The 27,897-nt window shown below is 35.6% G+C and overlaps 2 protein-coding genes across 2 annotated transcripts in view; both read right to left on the bottom strand.

Annotated features, from left to right (window-relative positions):
* Positions 1 to 241: 241 nt before the first annotated feature.
* Positions 242 to 11,879, bottom strand: LOC130246042 (choline/ethanolamine kinase-like). The gene is given in 13 exon segments (XM_056478885.1): positions 242 to 1,875; positions 2,913 to 2,994; positions 3,141 to 3,235; positions 4,827 to 4,935; positions 6,280 to 6,364; positions 6,494 to 6,541; positions 6,544 to 6,551; positions 7,348 to 7,452; positions 7,859 to 7,992; positions 10,002 to 10,115; positions 10,318 to 10,426; positions 11,534 to 11,687; positions 11,690 to 11,879. Coding segments are annotated over 13 exon segments (1,257 nt in total). The 5' UTR covers positions 11,847 to 11,879; the 3' UTR covers positions 242 to 1,818.
* Positions 11,880 to 16,498: 4,619 nt separating this feature from the next.
* LOC130245496 (carnitine O-palmitoyltransferase 1, liver isoform-like) overlaps positions 16,499 to 27,897 on the bottom strand; it is a 12,679-nt gene continuing 1,280 nt past the window's right edge. Inside the window, exons 2-16 of the mRNA XM_056478194.1 lie at positions 27,591 to 27,752; positions 26,833 to 26,972; positions 25,751 to 25,922; positions 25,564 to 25,665; positions 23,700 to 23,837; positions 23,522 to 23,599; positions 23,189 to 23,296; positions 23,011 to 23,095; positions 22,476 to 22,671; positions 20,648 to 20,833; positions 18,238 to 18,343; positions 18,030 to 18,146; positions 17,767 to 17,931; positions 17,120 to 17,255; positions 16,499 to 16,588 (exon numbers count right to left, since the gene is read on the bottom strand). Coding sequence (XP_056334169.1) covers positions 17,130 to 17,255; positions 17,767 to 17,931; positions 18,030 to 18,146; positions 18,238 to 18,343; positions 20,648 to 20,833; positions 22,476 to 22,671; positions 23,011 to 23,095; positions 23,189 to 23,296; positions 23,522 to 23,599; positions 23,700 to 23,837; positions 25,564 to 25,665; positions 25,751 to 25,922; positions 26,833 to 26,972; positions 27,591 to 27,731 — 1,860 coding nt within the window. The 5' untranslated portion in view covers positions 27,732 to 27,752 and the 3' untranslated portion in view covers positions 16,499 to 16,588; positions 17,120 to 17,129. The remainder of the gene's footprint in view (positions 16,589 to 17,119; positions 17,256 to 17,766; positions 17,932 to 18,029; positions 18,147 to 18,237; positions 18,344 to 20,647; positions 20,834 to 22,475; positions 22,672 to 23,010; positions 23,096 to 23,188; positions 23,297 to 23,521; positions 23,600 to 23,699; positions 23,838 to 25,563; positions 25,666 to 25,750; positions 25,923 to 26,832; positions 26,973 to 27,590; positions 27,753 to 27,897) is intronic.

The following is a 27,897-nucleotide window of genomic DNA, read 5'->3' as shown; positions in this document are numbered from 1 at the left end:
TCTGTTCAGGCTACTGATTTATAACACTAAACCATGATGGCTGGTAACTGATGATGCTTGATTGTATTGTAATTCATACACTATGTTTTAATGCTATCATTTAAATTAAATTAGCATTTAAAAAAACATATTAAGTATAGAAATAGCATTTTAAATTGTTCATTACCTTAAAATACATTTAAAAAATATGCTTTAACAGACATCAAACTCTCACACAAACACAGGAAGCTTATCATTTATACATTTCAAAGATGACATTCATACATCAGCTTGATTTTTATGATTTTTTAATGATCAAAATATTGGATGCTTGCAGACAGTGAACAAAGAGAAATATACCAGAGAGAAGTCTACAGTATAACCTGAATTAGCCAAAACAATACAGAAATAATAAACATTAGTTTTAACTGTGCCGTTTCAACTTCATATTAAGAATATGAGACTGGGTGCTTGTTAGAGGGGCTGACCCCAAAACTCTTCAGTACCTCAGTATCTATTCGGCACGGACAAATACAAGAGCATCAGTTTGACACGTCAAATGCTCCCAATATGATTCCTACAAAATATTGCTAGTATTTGTGTACTTAATGATCCCAAAAGTTGTTGAACTAAATCAATTATACTTGCTTTTGGACGAGTAAAAACAGATATTGAATTAAGCAATAAAGAATTATAACAGGAAAACTTTAGCAGTTCCTCATATTTAGAAATGGGAGCGATGCATTTGTCAGTACATACACTTCAGTTCTTGAGGTTAAACTTATGTATATGTACAAATTAATACACTGAAAAAAAATTATTCAAAGATGATTCCTTGGATTTACTCAATTTTTTTACGTTAAGTAGTTGTAAACAATTTATTTGGGCTGAATTTAAGCAAACAAATTAAGTTGAACATTATTAAATTTAATTTGTTTGTTTAAATTCAACACAAATACATTGTTTGCAACAGTTTTGCATGCAACACTTTTTTCAGTGTACAAGACGGTTGTAGAAATAGTTATTGCTACATATCAATATGAGAGATTGGTAGATTGGCAAGCATTGGTCAAATCCTTAGTAAAACGCAGAAAAGCAAAGCTCATCTTTTTTTTTTTTTTAGCAATCTCTAAACGAAAAACAGCCATATAATTTGGAGACAAAAAAAACAGTAATGTATGTGCCATTCTGAAACCCATTAACATGGAAATCCTGAGCTAAAAAAGATGTACAATACATTTCACAGTTTGTAAATATATGGATGCAACATGATTTTAGAAGTAGTTTTTTTTTTCAACACTGTTGGGGAGGAAAATAAGTGCCCCCCATTCCAAATGACAGAATAAACAAACATAAATAAACAACCAAAAATAGACAAAATTAGTAAATGAAACTAGGGCATTAAAATGCAGAGATTTCATTTGGACCCTGTGGTTTTACACAGAACCGATGATGGACAGGCTGACTCTTAATAGAATCATAGATATTATTACTGATCATTAATAGTTGACCACACGTGTAGGATAATGTAAACATATTTTAAAAACAAAGCAGCTACATTATTATAAATAAATAAAAGTATTTTGACAGTTTTTCTTGTACAGGCTCAAGCAGTTGGTGAATTATATCTAGTTTACAATCAAAAATTGTAAATTTGTGTTTTTTATTAAACTTTTTTTTCCTGTTAGGGAACAGCCCTATAATACATTGTAGACTTGAAATCTCAGGATAAACCATACTTCAGTCATGTGCCCTCTCTTAAATAGTTTTAAAATTAATAAAGCAAAATCAGCTCGTGTGGCAAAATGATATCCTGACGTCCGCTCTCTAAGTGCAATTTTAGGAAATGAGCTTCTTCTGTTTGAAATATGTGTCGAACCTGTGCTGTGCGTAATCCTTAAGGAAAAACAGAAATAAATAGATAGAAATTAGATGTCAAGGCCTGCTGTTTCAGTGATGAACATGTACTGTATACATAAACAGTGTTGGGGGTAATGCATTTCAAGTAACATGAGTTACGTAATAATATTTCTAAGTAACACATTCTAAAAAAACTAAGTAATAATATTTGTTATTTTTTTGTAATTTGAGTTAAATGTTATTTTAATTAATTGCCTTTTTAAAAAATGCTGAATTAAAATGAACTTGGTTATGTTGAATCATGCAATCAATAAGAGAATGTGTTCATAACACATTAAAGAAAAGGACGAGTATTGTCTTAATGGACAGTGATTGTACCTAACTAATAACAAAATGTACAAAATTAGCACACTGCTTTAGACTCAATAATCTGTATATTTTACTATTTACTTAAATCAGCAGATTTATGTGCCCTCCAGAAACTTGCGTTCTGTGAATGAACGTCGCCTCGTGGTTCCATCCCTAAGAGGGAAGAAATCACTTTCCCAAACTCTCTGCTAAATGACTAATTGTAAATGTATATACAGGATGTATAGTTCTCGGTTCAGGAAGTTCTCAGAAGAAAACATCTACTTATTATTTGTTTTAAGTAAAAGAAAGTCATGCAGTGTGTTGTTAACTGCAGAGCTCCTCTATTTCTAGAAGAGATCAAGTCTCGGCAAAGGTAAGGAAAAGTAAGGCAAAAGTAACTCAAAAGAAACATAATGCATTACTTACCATAAAAAGTGGCTAGTTGCATTACGTAGTTAACTGAGGAGTAACTCAATATTGTAATGCATTACTTTCAAAAGTAACTTGCCCCAACACTGCACTTAACCATTATGCAATTTTCAATTTCCCTAATTTATGGCAAATGACATGAACCACAAACTTAATTTCAATATAAAGTACATATATTTACACTAATATCCAATAAATTTGATTAGTGTGTGAGGTAATTTCATTATAATTTAATACACTATTAGAAATATAAGATTGTACGTGTAATGATAATACAGTCTTTTAAAGATTACCATGTATCCAAACTCGATTTTGGAGAGCTTGGCTTGAATGATGGACCACAAACCCCAGAGGAAATGAGACGCAAGGGCAAACCTGTTTGTGTGCATGTGAGTTGGAGAGATAAAAAGACAAACAGGGAGAAAGGTTACTAGGTAGAGGTGAAAATTCAGCAAACGGTACACCGAGACATTCTTCCCATGTTATGTCAACAAAAGTCTGATAGTAAACACCATTCCTACCGGTTAGCCTCGATGATCATGTCCTCTTCTATCCTGGCTTGGTCTGCAGGTGAAACGCCCCCTTTTTCTGACAGATAGTGTCTGATAAAATGTAACTAAAATACAAATATAACATGCTTTTTTGTTAAATCTAGATATCTGATATCTACAAAGACTTTCAAATGACTTCACATCAGGATTGAAATCTTGAAATCAAATATTGCGTCAATTAAATAAACATTAAGGCAATTGCATATTACACTGTTAAAAGGTAACCTTGTATCAGTCAGGCTGACCTCTATAGAAAAGTTACTGGGTTAACCTTTGACACACTTTTTATGTCACGTCAGTTCTAAAAATTTCCACTAGATGTCAGTGTCACCAAACGACAGCTGGGTTATACACTCACCGGCCAATTTATTAGGTACATCTTTCCAACTGCTCATTTACTAAAATTTTTAATCAGCTAATCACATGGCAGCAACTAAATGGATTTAGACATGAACAAGACGATCTGCTGCAGTTCAAAGCGAGCATCAGAATGGGGACAAGAGGTGATTTTTAAGTGACTTTGAATGCGGCATGGTGTTGGTGCTAGATGGTGCTAGTCATTCCTGTCAGCTAAGACCAGGAAACTGAAGCTACAATTCACACAGGCTCACCAAAATTGGACAATAGAAGATTGGAAAAATGTTGAGTCTTGATTTCTGCTGTGACATTCGGATGGTAGGGTCAGAATTTGGCATCAACAGCATGAAAGCATGGATCCATCCTGCCTTGTATCAACAGGTCAGGCTGGTGGTGGTGTAATGGTGTGGAGGGATATTTTCTTGGCACACTTTGGGCCCATTAATACCAAAGTAGCATCATGTTAATGCCACGGCCTACCTGAGTATTGTTGCTGACCATGTCAATCCCTTAATGACCACAGTGTACCCATCTTCTAATGGCTACTTTCAGCAGGATGTCAAAGTGCGAATCATCTCAGACTGGTTTCTTGAACATGACAATGAGTTCACTCTACTCAAATGGCCTCCACAGTCACCAGTACTCAATCCAATAGAGCACCTTTGGGATGTGGTGGATGGGGAGATTCGCATCATGGATGTGCAGCCGACAAATCTGCAGCAACTACATGATGCTATCACGTCAATATGGACAAAAAAAGTCTCTGAGGAATATTTCCAGTACCTTATTGAATCTATGCCACGAAGGATTAAAGCAGTTATGAAGGCAAGCTGTACCTAATAAAGTGGCCAGTGAGTGTGTAACAAATTTATCCTTGTCAGACTAAAATCAATCCAAAAAATAATGCATAAAAATATATATAATTTGTGCTGATGGAAGGCTGTTTGTACACATTTAAGTCCTAAAATATTAATGTATGTGTTTTTTTTTTTTATTTAGATGCATCTCTTCCAGGTACAAAAATGGACAAGAATAAGTCTGATTTATTATAATTATAAAGTTACGATTTTTATCATTTTTTAATGTTTTATTTATACACGTTACCTGCCGATACTGGACACTCATTGTACAATTTCAACATTGTGATGCTTTGTTCGTGTACATGATTTAGATTTGATTTTTTTTACTTGACAGTGACTCATTATATAATACACTGGAACTACTCTAGGTCTACTCTGGCATAATATTAAGTCAAATAATGATAGGCTAAATAATGTTGTGTGGGTGATTGTTACTCACCTGCTGTTCTCTGTTAGGATAATTTTCCACCTTTGCCTTGTAGAAAGGCCACTGGTCATATGTGTAGTCATAAATCCATTCACAGAAATGATTCCCAAAATCAAAGCCTCTGCATTTAGGGGAGAAAATTAAAGTTCAGGTTATCTGAGCTGCATTTATCTTAAACTGTAAAAATGCTATTGACATTTTTCACAAAGGCGCCAATAACCTTAATTTAAATGAGGGCATAGGATTTCAACCACCTAGTAACACTGAACATAACACATAATATCAGGGTTTATGCATGTTTCACCATATCACAGGCTTTTAAAGACATTTTATAAACCATTAAGAAAGATATTTAGGATCTACATAAGAATGTTTGTCTCATTTGTAATCGTAATACAGCTAATTAAATATGGACTAGGAAAGAACTACAAACTAGTGCTGCACAATATATTGTTTGAGCATCGATATCGCTATGTGTACATCCACAATAGTCATACCACAAGATATGCAATGTTGAGTTGGGATTATAGATGACCAGAAACCACAGGTCAAAACACATGAGATATGTGGAGACACTGCAAAATTGAACCATAAGAGTGAAAGTTTATCATCTGCATGTGTTTTTAAGGACTGTGAAGAGTTTAAAGTATTTTAATACGTTTAATAAATTAATTATATTGATTTATTTATATGCTAAACTACTGAACGATATTTTACATTTGATTACCTGAATAATGTTTCCATTGTGTTTGACTAGTTTGTTTATTATATGAATATAATAAATTACATAACATATATATTTATATTTCACCCCCCTACAAAATCATCCCAATCAATCAAAATGAATGACTTTGCAAATAAAATTATTTAAATATATCGCAGAGGGTGTCACGGTGGCGCAGTGGGTAGCACGATCGCCTCACAGCAAGAAGGTCGCTGATTCGAGCCCCAGCTGGGTCAGTTAGCATTTCTGTGTGGAGTTTGCATGTTCTCCCCATGTTGGCGTGGGTTTCCCCCACAGTCCAAAGACATGCGGGTGTAGGTGAATTGAATATGCTAAATTGGCTGTAGTGTATGAGGTTGAATGTGAGCGTGTATAGGTGTTTCCCAGTGTTAGGTTGCGGCTGGAAGGATATGCACTGTGTAAAACATATGCTGGATAAGTTGGCTGTGGGGACCCCAGATTAAAAAAGGGACTAAGCTGAAAAGAAAATGAATAAATATACAATCACAGAATTAAAAAAATTCACAATGTCAAATAACTCCAATATCGTGCAGCCCTACTACAAACATATACATAATTAAATCTAAAGAATTCCAATGAGTATTAAAAGATAGAGTTAGAAGGAGACTAGAGAATCAAGACCTGTTTACAATTAACACAATACTTTGATTTTGACTTGCTGAAATCCTGTTATTGTTTGCATCACCCTTATTCACATGTATGCACATATTGCAGTTTTACCTGTAATTATAGCTGCTGTATTCAAAATCGATAAGCATTAGTTTGTCAGCTGAATTCTCCCGGCCGTCCAACATGAGAATGTTCCCTGCAGAACAAAGTGATTTTATAGGTGAAAGGGCAGATATGTTACATAATGGTACAACACAACTGATTGGCAGAGCTATATCAGATCACCAGATCAGGCTGGCATGCATGTGTGAATGAGATCTTTTACCTTCCTGAACGTCATTATGGCAGAACACCACTGGAGAGGGGTAACTGCCAGCAGTGACCTGACCAAAGACAGATAATGTCTTACATTATTATATTGGTTTTATAAAGCTGCTTTTAAAATGATTGTTTAAAAGCACATTGAACAGAAAGAACAGCATGGATAGGAACACACAGACACACACACATACGAAAGCATTTCATTCAGAGAAGTGTTACACAATCATATGCGTGTGTTTGATTGACCAAGCAGGCTGAGTATGTGCAGAATGCAGCTTCCTGTAAGTGTGTTACTCACCGATGCCTGGAACTGGGCTAAAGGTGTTAGCATGCACACACACATGCACTACTTTTTAAAAGCTTGGGACAAATTTATAAAAAAGTTCTGAGATAAAATTATTCTGCATATTGCATAATCAAAAGTAATAATAAGGGCATATATCAAGTATCAAGTTCCAAAATGCTTCTATTTGACATTAATGCTGAACTTTGTTCATTTTAGAAACCAGAGAAGACATTTCAGTTTCCAGAAAGATATTGCATTGCAGATTTTTAGCAATGATAATAAATGTTTATTGAGAAGCAAATTGGCATATTGGAATGACTTCTGAAGGATCATGTGACCTACAGACTGAAGTAATGGCTCCTAAAAAATCTACTTTTGCCATTTGTTTAATATATTTGATCAACTCCATATATTATATGAAATAAATGCAGCCTTGAAAAATCTTACCGAACCCAAACTTTTGAACGGTGTTGTTTACATAGATCAAACCCTCCATATCATCAGTTTTCACAGTGACATGTTTTCCAAATATCCTTTCAGTTTCTTTTATGTACCGTACAGATCTCTCTCACCTCAGACTTTCCAGTTCTGCAGGAAGATCGTACTTCATCAGCTTGTTAAATTTCTTGATGTGAGCTTCACGCACAAACTTTAATGTTTTAACTTGATCCATATACCTGTGTATAAGGACAAACGCAAACAGTCATTTCAATACTGATGCCAATTAAAACACACATGCTACCAAAATGATAAACATCTACATTTAATTCAAGTATAATTTTGAAATCTAACGCGATTTCTTACATCAATTCCATTATCAGATTCTGTATTTCTGAAAGTATTCAGAAAGTGTGATGTCTGTATTTTCCAAATCAAACTATTTCAGACAGTGTTTCTATGTTTTATCAGCAGGAATGATCTTTTTTAGATTTGAATTTTAATAATAATAACATTAATCCACATATTTATCTAGGATAGATGCAAGCATTAAAGTATAATACACCTCACCTCTGAGCTTGTAGTAAAGGATGAAGGTTGTGCATGTTAACAACCATAGTTGAAAGACATTAATACGACATTTACCTGTCAATGGTTCCAAACAGCCATTTGGGCTCCTTGTTGAATGGCATCTCCATGCCATGGAATCGTGCCATCTTACTAGCTATTTCGGCTGAGATCTGGGAGTATGACAACTGCTCTGTACGCAAGCGATTGCTCTGTGAAAGAGGGACAGATCTGACTCTCATCATAGAAACAGAAAACTTTTCATGCATTTTGATTATTCACAGAATGTCACATTTTTGAAACCATGCTGTTATCGTCTCTGCTATCATGTGAAAATAATTCTGCAATTAGTATGCATATTGTGTGTTCAGTCTATAGACATGAGTGAGTACTTGACTACAACAAAAGCAGCAATGGTGGCCTACAAACTATTGCAGTATACAGCGTTTTTTCAAAAACCTTAAAAATTTAATAATTCCCTTACATCATACACAGTCCAGTCAGATTAATGTAAGAGAGTCATTGAGGTTCTAGAAGGTAGTCACGAGGTTGTGTAGCCATACAATGTGGGTTTAAGTTTGGTGAGTTTAGTGGCCAGCTGAGTACAGTAAACTCATCCTGGTGCTATTTGAACCACTCACCTACACTGCGAGCTGTATGACATGCCACATTGTCCTGCCGGAAGATGCCATCATGCTAAGGAAAAAGCAATCGGCTTGTAGGTAGGGCTGTGCAATTAATCAGAAATTCAGTTTCGATTTCGATTTTGGCTTCTAACGATTATGAAAAAACACTAATCGAGATAAACGATTATTGCATCATATACCGCCCTCTTTCCAGTTGTACACATTTGTTGTTCTGCAAAGCTCAGCTTCACATAAAAATGACTAAAAGCATGTACTGTAATGTAACTTTTGCAGCACGGGATGTGCATCGTTCATTGATGTACATTCGAATCATTCATGTTTTTAAATGCGTGAAAGAGATCACATACTGTTGTGTGCGCTCAGCCTCAGAGATGAGCAGAACACACACATCTAAAGTCATCTTAATGTGCGCGATTTAATGGTACATGCACATTTGTGTCAAAATGCGGTGTTTAGTGATTATTCTGATTAACCCTCATTTGTGTAATAAACAAGTTGAGAATCAAAAGACATGTGAAAGTGAAACAATTAAGCAGAACAGCACTGCTCTTAAAGTGACAGCGCGCAATATTCCTGCTGCCGACTGTTTTTATCATTATTAATCAAACAACAAAAGGACAAAATCCCTCACTGCTCTTGACTGAAGGACTTTTGTAGCTGTAATAAAATATTTGTTCTTACAGTGAAGATGCTTAAAGCAGTTTGTTTCATAATTTTATTCCATTGTATTTATTTCCCTTTCCTTAATATTTACAGGGAGGAAAATAACTGTGTGTATATACAGTTGAAGTCAGAATTATTAGCTCTCCTGAATTATTAGCGACCCTTTTTCCGCAATTTCTGTTTAATGGAAAGAAGAAAAAACTGATTTCTTTCATCTTTGCTATGATGACAGTACATAATATTTTACTAGACATTTTCAAGATACTAGTATTCAGATTAAAGTGTGATTTTATAACAGTAGTTTCTTCTGCAGACAATCAAAATATATATTGCTTAAGGGGCTAATAATATTGACCTTAAAATAAGTTTCAAAATATTTAAACCTGCTTTTATTCTAGCCAAAATAAAACAAATAAGACTTTCTCCAGAAGAAAAAATATTATAGGAATTACTGTGAAAAATTCTTTGCTCTGTTAAATATCATTTGGTACATATTTAAAAAAAAATATTAAATTAACGAGGGTGAATAATTTTGACTTTAACTGACAATCGTTTTGAATAATCGTGATTACAATTATGAACAAAATAATCATGATTATGATTTTTGCCATAATCGAGCAGCCCTACTTGTAGGGGTAAACATGGTCCGCAAGGACAGAGACATACTTCTGATGATCCATCGTGGCTTCCACAATAATGAGAGCACCCAGGAAATGCCATGAAAACATTCCCCAGACCATTTCCCAAAGTAGGTGTTGGTTACATTAATGTGACTGGACTGTGTACTTGCAGAAATTGGTTGAATATGCAGTGTTAAATCTAAAACATGTAGCATGACTGCATTGTTCAAGTGTAGCTGTGTACAGTTGAACTTTACAACATGCATATAGTATCTTGGATTTTTGACTCACTGGCAAATATTGCTCCAGACGACCCTCTGGGAAAATGCCATAGAGACGCGGGCCCAACTCTCTCTCTGCTAAAATGGCAAACATCACACTTTCCAAAACAAGTGAATCCACTCCCTGTGTGTGTGAACATAGAGAGACTAATGCCTTTGAGCAAACACCCATAGCATGATTAGATAGCCATTAGTTATATAAACACAGGGAATAACAACCACTGGGCAATAAACATCTTGTTCAATATACAGGATCTTATCAGCTTATATTCCCAGCCGGATTTTTGGTCTTCTGACATATAATGATGATTGTCAGCGTGGCCTACCTGTAAAATAGCCCCATAGATACGGAGCAGAACTCTTCGAGGTTCAACCCCCGCAGGCTTAACATCATCTGGTAAACTGCACATGTACAGCAGGTTGCTGAGTCCTCCGCTGCAGATACAACATAGAGCAATTTCTAGTCATGGATTGCAACTGGGAGAGGTTTCATGGTAAAAAAGAAAAATTCAAGTTTACATGTGTAGTGCTTTTCACAATAATTATCATTCTAAAACAGCTTCACATAAAGTGTGCGTCATTACATTACAGTCAAAATCAGAAAAGTTAAAGAGTTGTGTTTAGGGTGGGCAGTATGAATGCAGTTCTTACAAAAGAAATACTATTTACATGTCCTGTTTTTTAATAATACAAAACAATCCCTTTGCTTATCTTGATTAACTTGCATTGAAACTCATTTTTTTTAAGCAACTTAAAAAAATAACATGTATGATTTAAGTATTTATATCAGTTGCTCGTATAAAAACCATTGGATTGGATTGAAAAACTAGAACTAGGTGAAATAAGGAGACTTCCTAAATGTCAAATAACTGAGGCTAAAAAGATAATACAAATTGTTCATCATACATTTTAACCATTATTTTGAGAAGATACTCAATAGTGTAACAGAAGTTTATATACCAATAAATCTTGTCAGGCATATTTAGGACGAGAATGATTTGATAACATTAAAGTAAGGATATAATGGTGCAGCCAAAAAAAAAATACTAATTAATTGTAATTTTAAATCTTTACACTTTGCCTTTAAACCCCTCAGTTTTTAATCATTTAAAATTTGATAAAATATAGTATTGTGACTTGTATATCTTAAGTAGAGCTAAGAACATGTTATTTTATTTTATCTTAATACATCTTCTAAGATGAATGACCACGGAATAATATTTCACCATTTATTTTTTACACAAAAGGTACTTGAAATATACAAGTAGCCACTTTACTCATATATAACATGCTGATATCTTAAATAATTTGTCAGTTTAACGTGATAAAAAAAATCTAAATAGAATTATTGCCATATTTAAAGTGAAATTAAATTCAATAGTAGAATATGATCATGAAATTATGATGCTTCATTAAAAGTATAATCTTTACGGTCCCATTTTACCCATTTATTTATCTACAAATACATTGTGCAGAGCAGAAACCAGGCAATCCCCAGATATAATAGCACAGAACACTAAATAACTATGATAGTTTAAACACCTGACTATTTTGATCTGGAAGTCATGCTCCGTTATAGCTTTCCATGACCCGGACAGAAAGTCACGGCACCAGCTGAACGCCCTCCTCCTGGTATCCGGGTCCACATCTACGTTTCGCCCGTCCTGGTGGGGACTCGCTTCAGAGTCATCATCCCGTTCGTGCCTCTTGGACTGGCCGATCTCGGGTGTCTTTCTTCGGCCACCATCAGCGAGTCTCCGCCAACGAGTCTGTCCGAATCCGCGTCATTCTTCACGCGTATGCCCACATTTCCAGCTCCATCACTCATGCATTTCACAGTCTGGACAGAATTCATAATCTACGCACTAGAAATCCAATATTTTTTTAAAGAAAGGAATGCCGGATAAGTAAACAGGAAATAAATGCATTTGAGGGTAAAAGGAAATAAATGCAGTTTAAATATTTCTCTTACCACATTGTCTTCCTGCAAGGGTTTGCTGATCTGTCTTCCACGTGAGCAAGCAGCCCCGTTTTTGCGCTGAGATCAAATCTCCTAAGTACGGTGAAGGACACCAGGCCTGGATCATTGGTATCGTAGAGAAAGGCAACACCGCACGGCACGCATCATTGACAAACCCCGCATCATTGAAGTCGCACCACAGGTCGCCACACAGAATGTCAACACCACTCCAGGAGCCACGTCTTAAACCTGACCCCACAACAGCGCACATCTGAGTATATATATATCAGCATAATGATATATATGTAAAGTGTCTGCTCATCTTGGCCTTCTGGCAGATTCCTCTTCATGGACACGGTTATAAAGCAGAAGAGCATTTAACGAAGAAATTCGGTTGCCTTTTTATGTCTGTAGTTTTCTGTTACATTAACCGAACATGCACCTGATTGTGAGGCAGCTTCCAAGTAGAGCGTATAATTAATAGTACGATTCCTATCCGATTACTTCACAATTTCTTCTGCTCACCTGCAGTTTCATACATTATTAGCCATGATGTGTTTTAGCCTTTGCTGTTAGTATGTGCCACACATCGTCATAGTCATAATCTCGGCCTCGAATGATAGTTGATGAAGCTGCAGTGATGAGGAAGAGCGTATTGGGAAAACTTTTTTTTTTTACTTTTGTATTATAAAACAACCCTCCCTCACTGTTCGTGTGGAAAACATTGTCGGACTGAAGGAATCTAAGGTAATACCTCTCTTAATCAAGTCCTCGTATTCTAGGAAACATGCGCTTGTCTTTGACGCCGGTGCTGATGTTTCTCAAAGAATGTGCTAAACATTGGGGATGCAGTTTCTAATGTATGATATTCACTGTTTCACATGAACGTCTTTAGTTCTGTTCTGTGGTAGAGCTGTTTTTATATTCTGTACATACTTCTGTATTCTGTACAAGGTCATACTTTCTCGCTCTCTCTCTTTCTCGTTTGCTAATCATTATATATATGCCTTGAAACCCTACCAATAATCTTCCAATCTTTTTTTAAATTCTTGAAAAGTGTGTATCTGATGGGTTTTAAGATGAAGGCACTTGTGTATCACTTTTCAGGTGTTTATTTAAATGCAGAGCATAAATGTATGCACAAATTAAATATTTACAACCATTTGCTACATACTAAAATATTTACAATTAAATACAGTACATTTTTACACTTCTTTCATCACCAGCGTAAATCTCATTTATCTAAGTGCACTAATTCAATAGGCTTGTTGCTTGCTATAAATAATTGCAATATATTTACACATGTGTTAATGCTATCACCCTTTAATCGCTGCTATTTGTGGTGGTTGTGATTGCTAATTGGTGCTGGATCAGCTTTTTGAGCTGAAGCTTCTTGGTTACCGGAGTCACATCTTCTTCTCTTTTGGTTGAATAGAGCTCTTATATCCAGCATGGCCTGTCTGATGTTCTGCCCAAAGCGGAAAGAGTCCTGAGGACAAAAAAGCCAAAGATAGACAGAAGCAGAGTTGGATTTGGATAGTAATAGTATTAAATCATCATTTATAAAATGGACAGGTCCAGTTGATTCTGATTGGCTGAGCCTCGTTCAAAGCATAAATTCTCCATCACTGCATCTGTGTTGCTACAGTTTCATGCATTATGTATTTCTGCCAAAATTAACTTTAGTTTTTATTTAATGAACTGGAGGTGACCTCTGCTGGCTTTAATCAAAGACCATAATTCTGCTGGAAGAAAATAGTCCTCTGACAGAAACAGCCGGTTCTAAGTTTAACATGGCCTCAGAAATAACGTAGGCCTAATGTAGACAACATTAGGCCTACGTTTATTTCTGAGGCCATGTTAAACTTAGGAACCGGCTGTTTCTGTCAGAGACTATTTTCTTCCAGCAGAATTATGGTCTTTGATTAATGAAAAAAAACTGCTTAAACCAGCCAAGGCTGGTTGGCTGGTTTTAGTTAGTCGACCAGCCTGGTTTTAGAGGGGTTTTGGCCATTTAACAGGCTGGGTTTCCAGCCATTTCCAGCCTGGTCTTTGCTGGTCACGCTGGGTGATGACCAGCTTGACCAGCCTAGCCAAAACCAGCAATATCCAGCTTAAACCAGGCTGGCCAGGCTGTTATTAGCTGGATTTAGCTGGTCATTTTCCAGCCTAACCAGCAAAGACCAGGCTGGAAATAGCTGGAAACCAGCCTGGAAATGGCCAAAACCCTTCTAAAAACAGGCTGGCCAACCAGCCTAGGCTGGTTTAAGCTGGATTTTTCAACAGGGTTACTTTAACACAATTAACAACACATACACATACATTTGCTTTTAATAAATGTATTTTAACTGTTTTGTATAAAAACAATAAACCACGTGAAGTCAGGTTTACAATGAATTTGGAACAGTAAACCACGGGTGAAATATCCCTTTAATCACAAACATTCTTACAAGCCGTCATTTCTTGGGGACGAAATTGAATTTTAATCAATCGTTAACAATCCCATCCAAATCGAATCAAATGCTCAACATAAGCAACATGTCTTTCAAAATGCCCTAAAAGAATAGCGTATGTCCTAAATATAATGACACGAGAAACTATTAAATGAACCACTGTCTAAGTTAATGGACGATAAAGTGGAGTCTATCCTGCTCTTTAAATGTGGCAAAACTTAACCTTTATATAGTGTTGGTGTGGATGCTAATCCATTTTCTGATTTATCTTCATAGTTATCATTCTGTGTTATTCTGACAATAAAAACACTACTAGCCAATCAAAATCCATTTTATTTTAAAAGCGCGCGCTCCCATAAACACACTGCCACGCGCATTACCGAATCGCGCGCTTTTATACAAACAGAACTTCCTTAATCCCAGTTAGTATGGACGCTTATATATAGTTACTGATGTTATTGTTCTTGTATGAACAAGTCCTTAAGAAGATATAAATACTTGAATAGTATCTGATCAGGATCATCTGTGTACAATGTTATAATCGAAATCCTCTTACCGTCTCAGGACTGGAGAACTTGCTGGAAATGTGGAATGTAATGAGATTCTCGCCGACAATGATGTAAGAAAACACCATAACCGTCATCTGCAACCTGTTTAAAAGAGTAGTACAGTCCTTTACTATACATGTTGCTGTAAATAATGACACATTGTATACTGTAGAGGGCTGCAGAGAGACTCACAGGTCCAAAGCCTCCTCCAGCTGACACATATTTGGGGAACTTCTGAGTGGTCAATGAGATTGAGCTGCTGTTGGGGAGTTTGACTGGTGGAGAGACGCCAGGGCTCTGACAAAACCTATGAAAAGAAGGTGTCCTTGGGTTTTTAAAAGGTATGTTAAAACTGATATGTCATTGTAGGCAGTTGTGTAGTCCTTGCTATACGCACGTATACTCAGTATGCCTACTTTTTTCCACGAGCTGTTTGGGTATTACGACTTCTGAGGATCATACTCTCTGTATACTCACTTGTTTTGGTGATTAGACTTCCCTAATTTTTGTACATTGAGTATTTCAGTTTTCGAAGATCCACAAACAAATTAGCTGAATGATGTCTTGCCTGAAACGTTTCAAGTAAAATTGTAAAACAGCAAATGGGCGGTGCGCTTTAGCACTCCTATATTTCCATTCAGCCCCCACCTAACACTTGCGATTACCTGTACACTAACTAAATGACCACCTCAATCCCCCTTAAATTTGATATAAAAATGGCGCCAGAATCCATATATATATATATATGTATATATGTATGTATGTATATATATATATATATATATATATAATAATATATAATATAATATATATATATATATATATGTATAAATATATATATATATATATATAGATATATATAATATATATATATATAATCTAAGATATATAAATCAATGAATCAAAGATACATTGACTTTCGTCGTTTCTTTGGCCTACTTTTAAATTTGGATTGGGTGGATAATAGTACACCTATTTTTTTTAGGACTACACCACTGATTGTAGGGCCTGCATGATATTGGAAAAATCTGACATTGCCATATTTTGTTTGCTGCAATATGAATATATAGTTTTGACCAGATGATTTGAATAGCTCTATTTGGAGAGATTTCATTAATTTAGATATTCAAGTCATTTTCTGTGCAGTACATCTGCATAAATTATAATAAATTACAAGCTTTATTTGCAATTACAATCTAATATGACAGAGAAAGAATAAAAGTGAAATAAATAGTGCTTTATGGCTTTCTGGTGAGTGTAACAGTATTCAAATACAGAAATTGAACAAGCAACTGTAAAATAACATGGTCATCATTGTATAAATGATTAAAATATATATTATTTATTAATATCTTTATTTTTTAATCTTTGACAAATAATTTAATCTGACTATGTGACTATTGCTGATACTCACATTGTGATATCAATGCTCAAACAATATATTGTTCAGCCCAATGTCATTCTATAACAGACTGGCACACACCTGTTTGAGGAAGGGCGAGTCTATGCCCATGACTTTGGACACAATGTAGAGGCAGAAGAGATGGCGGTCGATCCCAGCTCCTGTCATGGCCAGACGGTACATGTTCTGATGCTTCTCTGCTGCTTCTTTGAAGAGCGCTAACCTGTGCTCATTCTGGCAAAGGTAAAAGAGGACAATTTCATTCACAAAATGTTCATTTATAAGTTTATACGACTGGTTAAGTGCTGATTAAAAAAAAATAAATAAATAAAAGACATCAGTGTGCGCACATCTAAGAAAATCCTGAAGGCGGGTGCTTGATCAAGGCAAACAAAATTGAATCAGCACACTGCCACTTTGGCTCTCAAAAGAAAATTGAATTGGACCACATTTTGACCTACAAGGTCTTCATCAGGTTTGATTCTCTTTAATGTCCCACTGGATGTTTCAACAGTGGTCTTAATACTTCTCGAATATCGAAATGTTTTTATAAAAAAATTTAAATGTACAAATTAATGTCAATTAGCCACTTAATCAAAATGTTACTAATTGCTGTGATTGCTTTGAAAATACACCAGTATTTAAAGTGTACGACAACAGAAATCGCCTCTATTAAATAGAAAGTTTGCTGGTGTTGACGCTAATACTGTTATCGTTATAGCCGTCGTTCTACTGTGTGACTCCAGGATTGTGTCGTTCTCTCACCGTGGTTTTTTCAATCCTCCATTGCTCTTACAAATGCTGTAGACTCGCAAGTGCACGAGCGCACAGTTTCCGTCCGGCCCTCGCGAAACATTCGGGTCATGGAGGATTCGTAAGTCAGACAAAACTCACCCTTGTCCTGCACCAGAAAAACAAAGTTCATGGAAACAGTTTGTTCAAAATATACAGACACACATTTGCAGAGCAATATATGCATGTACAGTTGAAGTCAGAATTATTACCCCACCTGTGTAAATTGATTGATTAAGGAAATAAGATTTTTTCAACACATTTCTAAACATAATAGTTTTAATATTTCATTTATAACTGATATTCAGCTTAAAGTGCAATTTAAGTGTGTTACTAGGTTAACAAGGCAAGACAATCCAAAAAAAAAAAAAAAAACATTGCTTAAGGGGCTAATAATATTGACTTTAAAAAAGTAAAAAAATAATAATAAAAACTGCTTTTATTCTAGCCGAAATAAAACAAATAAGACTTTCTCCAGAATAAAAAAATATTATAGGAAATACTGTAAAAATTCCCTGCTCTGTTAAACAATATTTGGTAAATATTTGAAAAATAAAGAAAAAAAAATCCATGATGGCTAATAACTTTGACTTCAACTGTACGCGTGACTTGACTTATACCCTATATTGAGCTAGTTGCAGTGCCAGCTGGATAAAAGCATCCGGACTTGTTCTGCATTTCTTTATCAGGCCCTTCCCAAACTCATTAAACAAGCAGCCGTGGAAATCCACATCATCAGCGATTCCCTTTGCAATCATATAGGAGCCTTCGATAATCTCCTGGCACTGGGAGAGACATAATACACTATAATCAGATATCAACATACCAATAAAACGCCTTTAGTCTTAGTTTAAATCTTCCAATTTTGAAATGTAATTCACACCGCTTTTGGGATGTCCCACTGTAGCCTGGTAGGCGGTACAAGGGTTTTGTTGACGTCTCCTTTGCAATGTCCCTCTGCTGTATATCCCAGGTGGAAACAATCTGTGGCTAAAATGTACTAAAGAGAAAGTTGAAATGGATGTTGATACTTGCCAATGGATATTGATACTGGCCAAAATTGTCAGAACTATCTTTGAATAATCGTTTACCTCCCACATGTGTCCAATGATAGGAGAGTCAGCCCATGAATGCTCAGTGTTGACACCCATTTTGCCATTCTTGTACACAATCAAATTGAAGGATTTATCAAACCACCTGGAGTGAAATATACGAGAAGTTGATTCAGTAAATGTACATTTCTTTGTGCTTATGTGGTTTAAATGTGATGGTCACCACCAAGAGTTAAATGTTATTAAGATAATTAAATTATTAATGATAATGAAAATGATCATTAGTATCATTAAATTAAGCTTAGATAAAGTCATTAAAAATAATAAAAATCTAAAAATATACCTAAATTATTTGATATTCTGAAATATTAAAATAGTAATACATATTATATTAAATAATATGACTATTGCTTAAAACCAAAGCTACTTAAGTTTAAATTAAATAAAAGATAATTTATATAGAAAAACCTAAGTAAAAATGAGCTTTTTAATAAAGTAATAAAATTACTCAAATGGACTAACTGGAAATATAAAAAATGATAAAATATAATGGGTTTTTTACATAAAATCATTAAAATAATAATAAAATATAAATATATACCTAAATTATTAGATTTTCTGAAATATTAAAACAGTAATGAACGTTTTATTGATATAAGCTGACAAAATAATACTGAAATAAATTGCTCTTTGATAAAGTACTTTATCCACTTGTTAAGTGGTGACGTGTTGGTAATGTATGTAATACTATTTCCTGGTCCAAGCCGCCACTCATTTGAATTGACAAAACATACGTTTATGATCACTTTTAGTCATATCACACATTAAAGTAAATTTTATTTAAAGTCATAGTGTACACAACAATCTCTGGGCTTGCTGCTTCACAAATACCAAAATTTGAACAATTTATAAAAAAATGAATCACTTTCTGCCCATCTGATATTTGGCATGGACATATATATTGTAATCGTCATTTTCGAAAGTATTACATCGCATTGTAAAGGTTTATTATTACCATTTCCTGAGCCTCCCCATACAGTTTGATAGAGTGCTTGGACCCGGAAGCCACTTCGTGTGACGTCACAGTTAAGAAGCGGATAGGGTTGGGCGATGTCGACCAATTTGGCATCGTACGATGTCGAATGTAAAACATTGTGATGGACAATGACATCGTTGTCGTTGGCGGTGGTGAATTAATTATTTATGAATAATTAATTAATTCATACTAAATTAATTATTTGTAGCCTACCATTCCAACTACGCATGGTCTTATCCATAACTAAATCAAAAATAAATAAAGATAAGTTACACACAAAGTTACCACCTGCCAATAACTTTTTTTCCGCGGGACTCTGGCATGAATAGGCAGAGTGATCGTTATCTGTGTCATTATAATGGCCCTCGACAAGCTTGGTTGGTAAAAATGGTGCACAACCAACAGCAACCAACCAACAGTATCTGAGGTTTTCGCTAAAATTACTAAGTACAAGCTTGAAGCAGTGTAGCGACGCTGTGACAACTTACCTGATAGATTCAAAAGACAGAAGAGTCATTAGATAGAGACCAGATTTATTAAATATCACATTTAACAACTATAGTGAGACGCGATCCAGCGGTACATCCTTAATAAATTGCCCTACGTGCACTGCTCTCTGGGCTGACTGCTGGAGCCCAGACACTGTAGCGCATGACAGAGTGTGTGCATGTGGCCACGTGATGTGCGTTTACAGTTGTATAGAGGGAGATCTTTTCAGAAATGCTAGATGAAACACCAGTGTGAACGTGGATGATTTTCGCTAAAGACGTATTAGTGTAAACGGGGCCGTGTGTGTTTTTTCACAAGCGGGTTGCTGCTGCAACGGGGGCGGGGTGGAGGATTGCGATGCCGGCTCAACACCATGATGGCTATCGGCCATCGGCAATGGACGATAGCATCATCTATCGACCCAACTCTAGTACTAAAATAACATACTAAATGGAAATTAAATTTAAATGGAAATATAAAAACATGATAAACGATTATGGCACAAGTACTTAACAAATTTACTAAAATAAAGCTGTAAAAATAATACATAAAACATACCTAAGTTATATGACATTAAAACTATTTTAGGAGTAGTAAATATTATATAAAATTGCGTATATTAAAATAAAAATCAAACAATAAATGGATAATATTAGTAATGATAAACAGTATAAGCAGTATCTATGGAAAATCATCTTTGAAATAATTTCTTTAATCGTCGTACAGTCTGAAACATATCACATTCCAATGGCTTTTCCGGCCTTTGAAATGTTTTGGTAGCCTTCTCCTATCCTGTGCCTTTCTACAACTTTATCCAGAAGATCTTTTGAAAGCAGGGTGTAGTGTGCATAAAGCTATCGATTTTCTCAGGGTATGATGATTTTCTATAGGCACTGTACATAATACTGATTGAACTGTGCCAACCTGTCATAGCACTTTCCATGCAGTAGAGATTTGGCGTAGAGGTCTAAGGACCGTATATTCTCCGGATCGTATCCATGCGCTTCATCATCCAGGGTCAGAAAAAAGGCAGCCGTTTCAATGGCCTCCAGTGCTGCATGGTTGACACCCTCCCTAAAATACTTCAAACGAGCCCTGGCCCAAGGAACTCTGGATGTGTGTTAAAGAGGAAGATTACATTCATCAATTATTACTCATTCTCATTTGGTTTTAAACTTGTGGGACTTTTTTTTTCCTGCGGTTCTTATCACTGCGGTTACAAATGATTAGGTAGCCTCTAGAGCAGGGGTGGGCAAACTCGGTCCTGGAGGGCCGGTGTCCTGCACAGTTTAGCTCCAACTCTAATCAAACGCACCTGCTTATAGATTTCTAGTGATCTTGAAGACACTGATTAGCATGTTCAGGTGTGTTTGATTAGTGTTGGAGCTAAACTTTGCAGGACACTGGCCCTCCAGGACCGAGTTTTCCCACCCCTGCTCCAGAGCTACAATTCAGGTAACGTGCAGTAAATAGTCAACCAATACAAATAGACTTATCCAGTCATCTGACCAATCAGAACAGAGTAGGCTCTCTGTAAGGTGGGGATTAGAGAGACTTGAGTCTTGAACAAACCATTTCAGACATTAGCTATGTTTACATCCAAAGATGCGAATTAGACTTATGCTCAAACTGGAAATTTGCATAAAACATTTGTGAATAAAGCACCATTTCCATTGGTCAATGGTAACAAAATCATCACTTCCATTCTGATTAACTTGTGCCAAATATCAAAAAAAAAAACACTAAAAAAATTACAACAAGCAGTGCTTCCCACACATAGACTTTACTTGGGCAGGCCGCCCAGGTATATTAACGGCTGCCCAAGTATTTAGTGATAATTTTTTTTTACTATTATTATCATCACCCTTTTACACTGTTTTTGTATCCGCCCAATATAAACAAACATCCGTGACTGATTAAGGAGTGGAAAATCTTCTCTCCTTTACCGGTTTCATACTGATCATTCTGTGTACGCGAGAACTGTCAACCCCTCCACAGACAGTCTCACATGCTCTGCGTCTGGTTGGGTTTTCTAAATCTACTAAAATGTCTGGGATTTGGTTTTGCTTTCATTTCTTAGCTGTCAATAATTTTATGTGTTTTATGCGTATAATTTTATAGTTAACTATTTATGTGCTGGTGGTAAAAGGTGTGTTTCAATCCGGCTACCACTGCAAGTATATGTCAAACCTATGGAAAGCACTGACAAGTCATGACAACAAATGTTTTTATGTTACTTTAACTTATCTTAATATGTTAATCAGGTTTCAATTATTTTTTTTTAAGTTATAAAAAGATTAACTTAATATTTTTAGTCCATTTGATTGATGTATGTTGAGATGTATAAAAAATTGAAGGCCACTATATATATATAAAATATAAAATAGTGTATATTAGGAGGAAAGTTTATATTAGGGGGGAAACAGAGTTTTTGACCTTGGATGTAAACATTGTAGGAGATCTCAAAACACAATCGATACACTGCAAATCTGAAAACATCCTTAAAGCCTCTTGGACCACATGCACTGTAAAAAAAATGCTGGGTTCCACACAATACCTTTATGTTGGCCAAACACAAATTGGTTAAGTTAACTTAATTGTTTTTAAAAAATTCAAGTAGATTGAACATAAAACAATGAAGTTGTCCTCCAAATAAATCAAGAATTGTGTTGATTCAGCAAATTGTTTGTTGGAACAAGCAGCAAAAATCATTATTTGAGTGCACACGACTGCAGGTATATATAATCTTCACCTGTTTCCAGCAGTCAGTGAAGGCAGCTTGAGCTCTCCAGGTTGAGGTTCAGACTTGTCATCCAGGATTCTTTGAAACTGGAGCTCCAGCTCTGAGGGCAAAAGGTGGCGACCGCCGTAGTACAGCCAGACCTTAAAGAAACGGCCTCGATGGTACACAACCAAGTGCTTTCTGTCCTTCAGATGCTGCACAAAATCTGAGCATAAACAAAGCAGTGTAAGAAAACCATCATGGTTTGGACTAACAATTTTGTAAGGGATATTGACCCAAAAATTGAATACAGTCATCATTTACTCACTCTTAACTTTATCCAAACCTGTCTGAGCCTTGTCGAACACAAAAGAAGATATTTCGAAAAATGTTGGAGACACTTTGATGTTGATGGCAAGTTTGCAACATTCTTCAAAATATCTTCTTTTGTGTTAAATAGAAAAAAGAAACTCAAAGAACCACTTGAGGCATAGTAAATGGTGAGTAAATGGGAAATTTTGGCGTGAATTGTCTTTTTAATCTACATAAACTGTCATAAAATTACCAGTCTCAATGCCAGGGATACGAGTGGTGTTGAACATCCTCTCGTACTGAAAAGAGCACATCGGGACAATCCCAAGAGCTCTCAGCTGGGGAGAGAGAATGAATAACAGTTAAAATAGAAACTTCATATATATTTTTGCATGCTATTTGAGTGTTGGGTGGAAAAGCTGTCTCTGTACCGGGGTAAGCTCTCCTCGCTCCAGCTTACGGCGAAACTGCAGCATAGCATGAACTACATTTCCTGCGCGTGCAGCCTGTCGATATGTGGGGATTACATACAGCAGATCCTGGCAGATGGAAAACAAGAGTTTTAGACAGTGTTTTTTACATAAGGCTATGCATAAACAAGCTCCTTAAAAGTTTACAATGTGTTTTTCTATGGTTATTCAGCAGGTGTTGCCGTTGGGCTGTTATTTATAATTTAGACTTAAAGTCAGCATGAAACAAAAGTTGTGGTAGTCTTTTTTTTAATTGCAATTGTAAATTCATGTGTGATTTGATTTCATATTCACCATAGTGTAGAAGTTGCTGTTGACCATGATGGGGTCTCGTCCTCTGAGGTAGATATACTCCTCCCACCAGTCACTCACCTGTTTACACACACCTTCGTTTAGTCTGCCAGCATGTTTTAGAGGCTTTTACATTGGTATAAAGTACTCTATGTAGAAGCTCATATACATAGTTTCTTACATAATTCGTGGCCCACCAGGATTTGAGCTTTAGGTGTTTTTGTAATTTGGGTGCAGGATCCTTTTTGAAGTCATTAGCAACCGTCTCCATCTGTTTATACTGCTCATCATCCAGAAGAGGTCGAACTGATTCTAGATACTAAAATAATGAAAAGAAATCATTTGAAGGAAGACGGCCAAAGCATTTTAGTTGTACAATGATCATTTTAATCAAACACATGTCGATTAGCATTATTCTAACATGAATTAGTATGTTGTTAGAATGTTTCCAGCATGAATTAGCATGTTGCTAGCATGATTCCAACATGATCTAGCATGTTTCTAACATAAATTAGCATGTTGTTAGCATGTTTCTTGCATGAATTAGCATTATTCTAACATGAATTAGTAGGTTGTTAGAATGTTTCCAGCATGAATTAGCATGTCGTTAGCATGTTTCCAGCATGAATTAGCATGTCGTTAGCATGATTCCAACATGAATGAGCATGTTGCTAGCATGTTTCCAGCATGAATTAGCATGTTGTTATTTGTGTCAGGAGTTTCCTAAATGAGACGGTGAAAGTAAACATTACCATGAAAATCTTTATAAAGGCATAAACACATTAAGGGTGTTTATTTTTTTAAATTGAATATTAAAATTTGTTTTATTTGTATTGTGCAGCATATATTTATATATATATATATATATATATATATATATATATATATATATATATATATATATATATATATATATATATATATATATACCGTATTTTCCGCACTATAAGGCGCACCTAAAAGCCTTAAATTTTGTTATAAAACGGCCGTGCGCCTAATAATCCGGTGCGCTTTATGTGTGCACAGAGTTCAAAAATCTGTAAAAATGTTGTTGTGTGATTTCGGAAAGCGCTCCGCTTGATTGGCTGTCGGAGCATTTCCCGCCGACACAGAGACGTAAAACGTACACTCCGTACGCAGCAGCAATAAACCAATCAAAACAGGGCGTTTAAAGTGAAGTTGCGAGCTGCGTGGGAGCAATGGATGACAGACGGCGAACACACTTTTACTAAGACTGGTAGGCAGCGCCGGGCGAGTTACGCCACCATATGTGAATGGATTGTGGATGCCTGGGCTAAGGTGTCTGCTTTAACTGTTGTCCGAGCTTTCGCAAAAGCCGGCATCATTGCTGAACAGCTACCCGGCAATGAGACTGACTCAGACAATGATGAGAGAGAACCCGGCGTGTTTGATGACGAAACTGCCCAGCTGTTCAATTCAGACACAGAATATGAAGACTTTGATGGATTTGTGGGAGAAGACTGATTAAAAAAATAATGTGAGTGTATTGTTAAATAGTACAATAAAGTTCAACTAAACTGTTTTGCTTCCATTACCTTTTTTTTTTTTTGCAGACAGTGTATTTTAGCGTGCGCCTTATAATACGGTGCGCCTTATGTATGGGTTAAGTACAGAAATAGACCCCGTAATTGAGACTGCGTCTTATAATCCGGTGCGCCTTATAGTGCGGAAAATACGGTATATATATATATAAAAGGGGAAAAACAATAATCATTGTATGAATGTTGCAGCCGAGGGAGAGGATTAAGGCACGCAGAGAGGCACGTAGAAACGGTGGGCGGGGAGGACTAGCCTTAAAGGAGCAGTACACCAAAACCGCCACCCAGTGAAAAAATGTATAAATAGGAATTTAATAAAAGGTATAATAAAAAATCTGATGGGTGTTTTGAGCTGAAACTTTACAAAAGCATTCTGGAGACGCAAAACACTTATACTAAATCTGAAAAAAAGGGCTAACCTAGGTGCCCTTTAATCCTTAATATCATGATATTTATAAAGTCTCATGACAGCCGATGATGTTTTACCCTTCTGATTGTGTCGTCAATACTCGGTACAGGCAGATGTGGCAGAGATCCCTGAAAGCTGTAAAGGAGCGGCCGACGTCCAGACAGCAGCTTTACAAGGCTCTAAAAACGAGAGAGTTATTCATGAATCGAACTTTGTGAACTGCACTCACTGGATTTGGATTATTATATTTATTGATTGACACACCAGCCAGACTTTAGTAGAGTAACTCATTTTGCCGTGTGACTCAAAGATCCAGGCATGATAGGACAGGAGAGCTTTGAGGATCCATCGCAGCAGGAATATGACGGATAACCACAGACCTGTGGCAAACAGGATGGCACTCAACACCGTCTGAGTCTGAACGGTCATAAAATCACTATACATGGGGGAAAAAGAGACATTTTAGAACATTGCTTTAGAATATCGTCACCTTGGAATTATAAGGTTCTATCTGCGTTCTGAATGATTCTGAGATATTGAGCTTCAAAGTTTTTGGATTCCATAGAAAACAGTATGTGTGTAACATTTGTTTTTTTAAATAAAAAGTCTTAAAATGTAAACAACTTATTAAAAAACATCCCATAATGTAAATATGTCATTTAATGAGAATATGTCAATAACTCCTCCAAAAAGTAAATAAATGTAAATAAAATGTAAATAAATTTTGACAAAAATGTCAGATAGAACCTTATAATTCTAAGGTGACGATATGTCAATAATAATAAATCATTTGAATTAATAACACTAAAAGATATAAAAAACAATGTATAATATATGTAAAAACTGCTATTTAAATATGAATAGTAGAGTACAGTAAAAAATTGTATTATACAGATAATAATACATAAGCATACAGCAAATTCATAAAAAGGAAAAAGTTCCTGACAGAGTAAATAGCACAAGATGTTCCTATGTGTAACATGCTTCATCTGATAGAGCACAAATTAAACAGACTGGGTCTGTAAATAGAAACCAAGTGTGTTATAATTATGCTTTATAGCACATAGATGTTGACCAATCACTACCAAAAACCGGATATATCAGTTTTATTTATATTTTTGATCAAACTAATCAGACAACATTCTGTGGGCCAAGACTTGTTTGATCTGATATATACAATCTGATATTTATTGCCTAAATATTTTCTTTAATATCCAAATTTTAATTTGATACATAATCATAATTTTATTTTTTTTAAATGTGGTAATTATGCATGTTGCCAGCTTAGATTTATGCATCTGTGTTTATCTTATCATCATGCTACTATAAATCTGCTGTTAAGTTACCTCACTGGTAGAGATGTCTTGATCTTATCAATCGTGCCCATGGAGGGGTCGATCCTGGCATACATGGTGCTCATTATTGCAATGACTACAATTAACCAGCTGGAGGGACTGGCAGGGTAAACACCCGTCAGAACACTGTTCTGCTCAAAACAAGCAAAAGATGACATTCATTAGATACAGTTTAAATCAGAATTATTAAACCCCCTTTAATTTACTTATTTATTTTAAAATATTTCCCAAATGATGTTTAACAGAGCAAGGAAATTTTCACAGTATGTTAGATAATATGTTTTCTTCTGGATAAAGTCTTACTTGTTTTATTTCGGCTAGAATAAAAACAAATTTAAATTTTTTAAAGAACATTTTAAGGTCAAAATTATTAGCCCCTTTCAGCTATTTGTTTTCGATAGTCTACAGAACAAACCATTGTTATACAATAACTTAATAACCTAATTACCCTATCCTGCCTAGTTAACCTAATGGACCTAGTTAGGCCTTTGTCCCTTTAAGCTGTATAGAAGTGTCATGAAAAATATCTAGTCAAATATTATTTACTGTCATCATGGCAAAGATAAAATAAATCAGTTATTAGGGATGAGTTATTAAAACTATTATGTCTAGAAATGTGTTGAGAAAATCTCTCCATTGAACAGAAATTGGGAAAAAAAATAAATAACAGCTAATAATTCAGGGACTTTAATAATTCTGACTTCAACTGTAGATAGACATACGGATAGATGGATAGATAGACATTAAACCTTGAAGCGGATGGCACGTTTTTTCCATGACGTCACTCCAGATATGTAGATGTGTTTGAGAACTTCTCGACTCAACTGTAGGTCGATGCCATCAGGAGTGACGGTGAACTGAAATGCCACCGCCTGATGAGCTTCTGCCATTATACAGGCTTAAAGCACAGCCTGAGGAATAAGACATACCATAATACAATGTGTTTCACTGAGTTTGAGCTGTGTTTGCACACCGTTTGATTTGGATAGCTGCTATGGTGGCAACAGTGGAAAGATCTGGGCTAGTAAGTGAAAGGTTATGTTAGGGGTGACCGAT

This window comes from Danio aesculapii, chromosome 18 (genome assembly GCF_903798145.1).
Source record: "Danio aesculapii chromosome 18, fDanAes4.1, whole genome shotgun sequence".
NCBI lineage: Eukaryota > Metazoa > Chordata > Actinopteri > Cypriniformes > Danionidae > Danio > Danio aesculapii.
The sequence above is the reverse complement of the archived record's forward strand: the minus strand, read 5'-3'. Positions and strand labels throughout refer to the sequence as shown.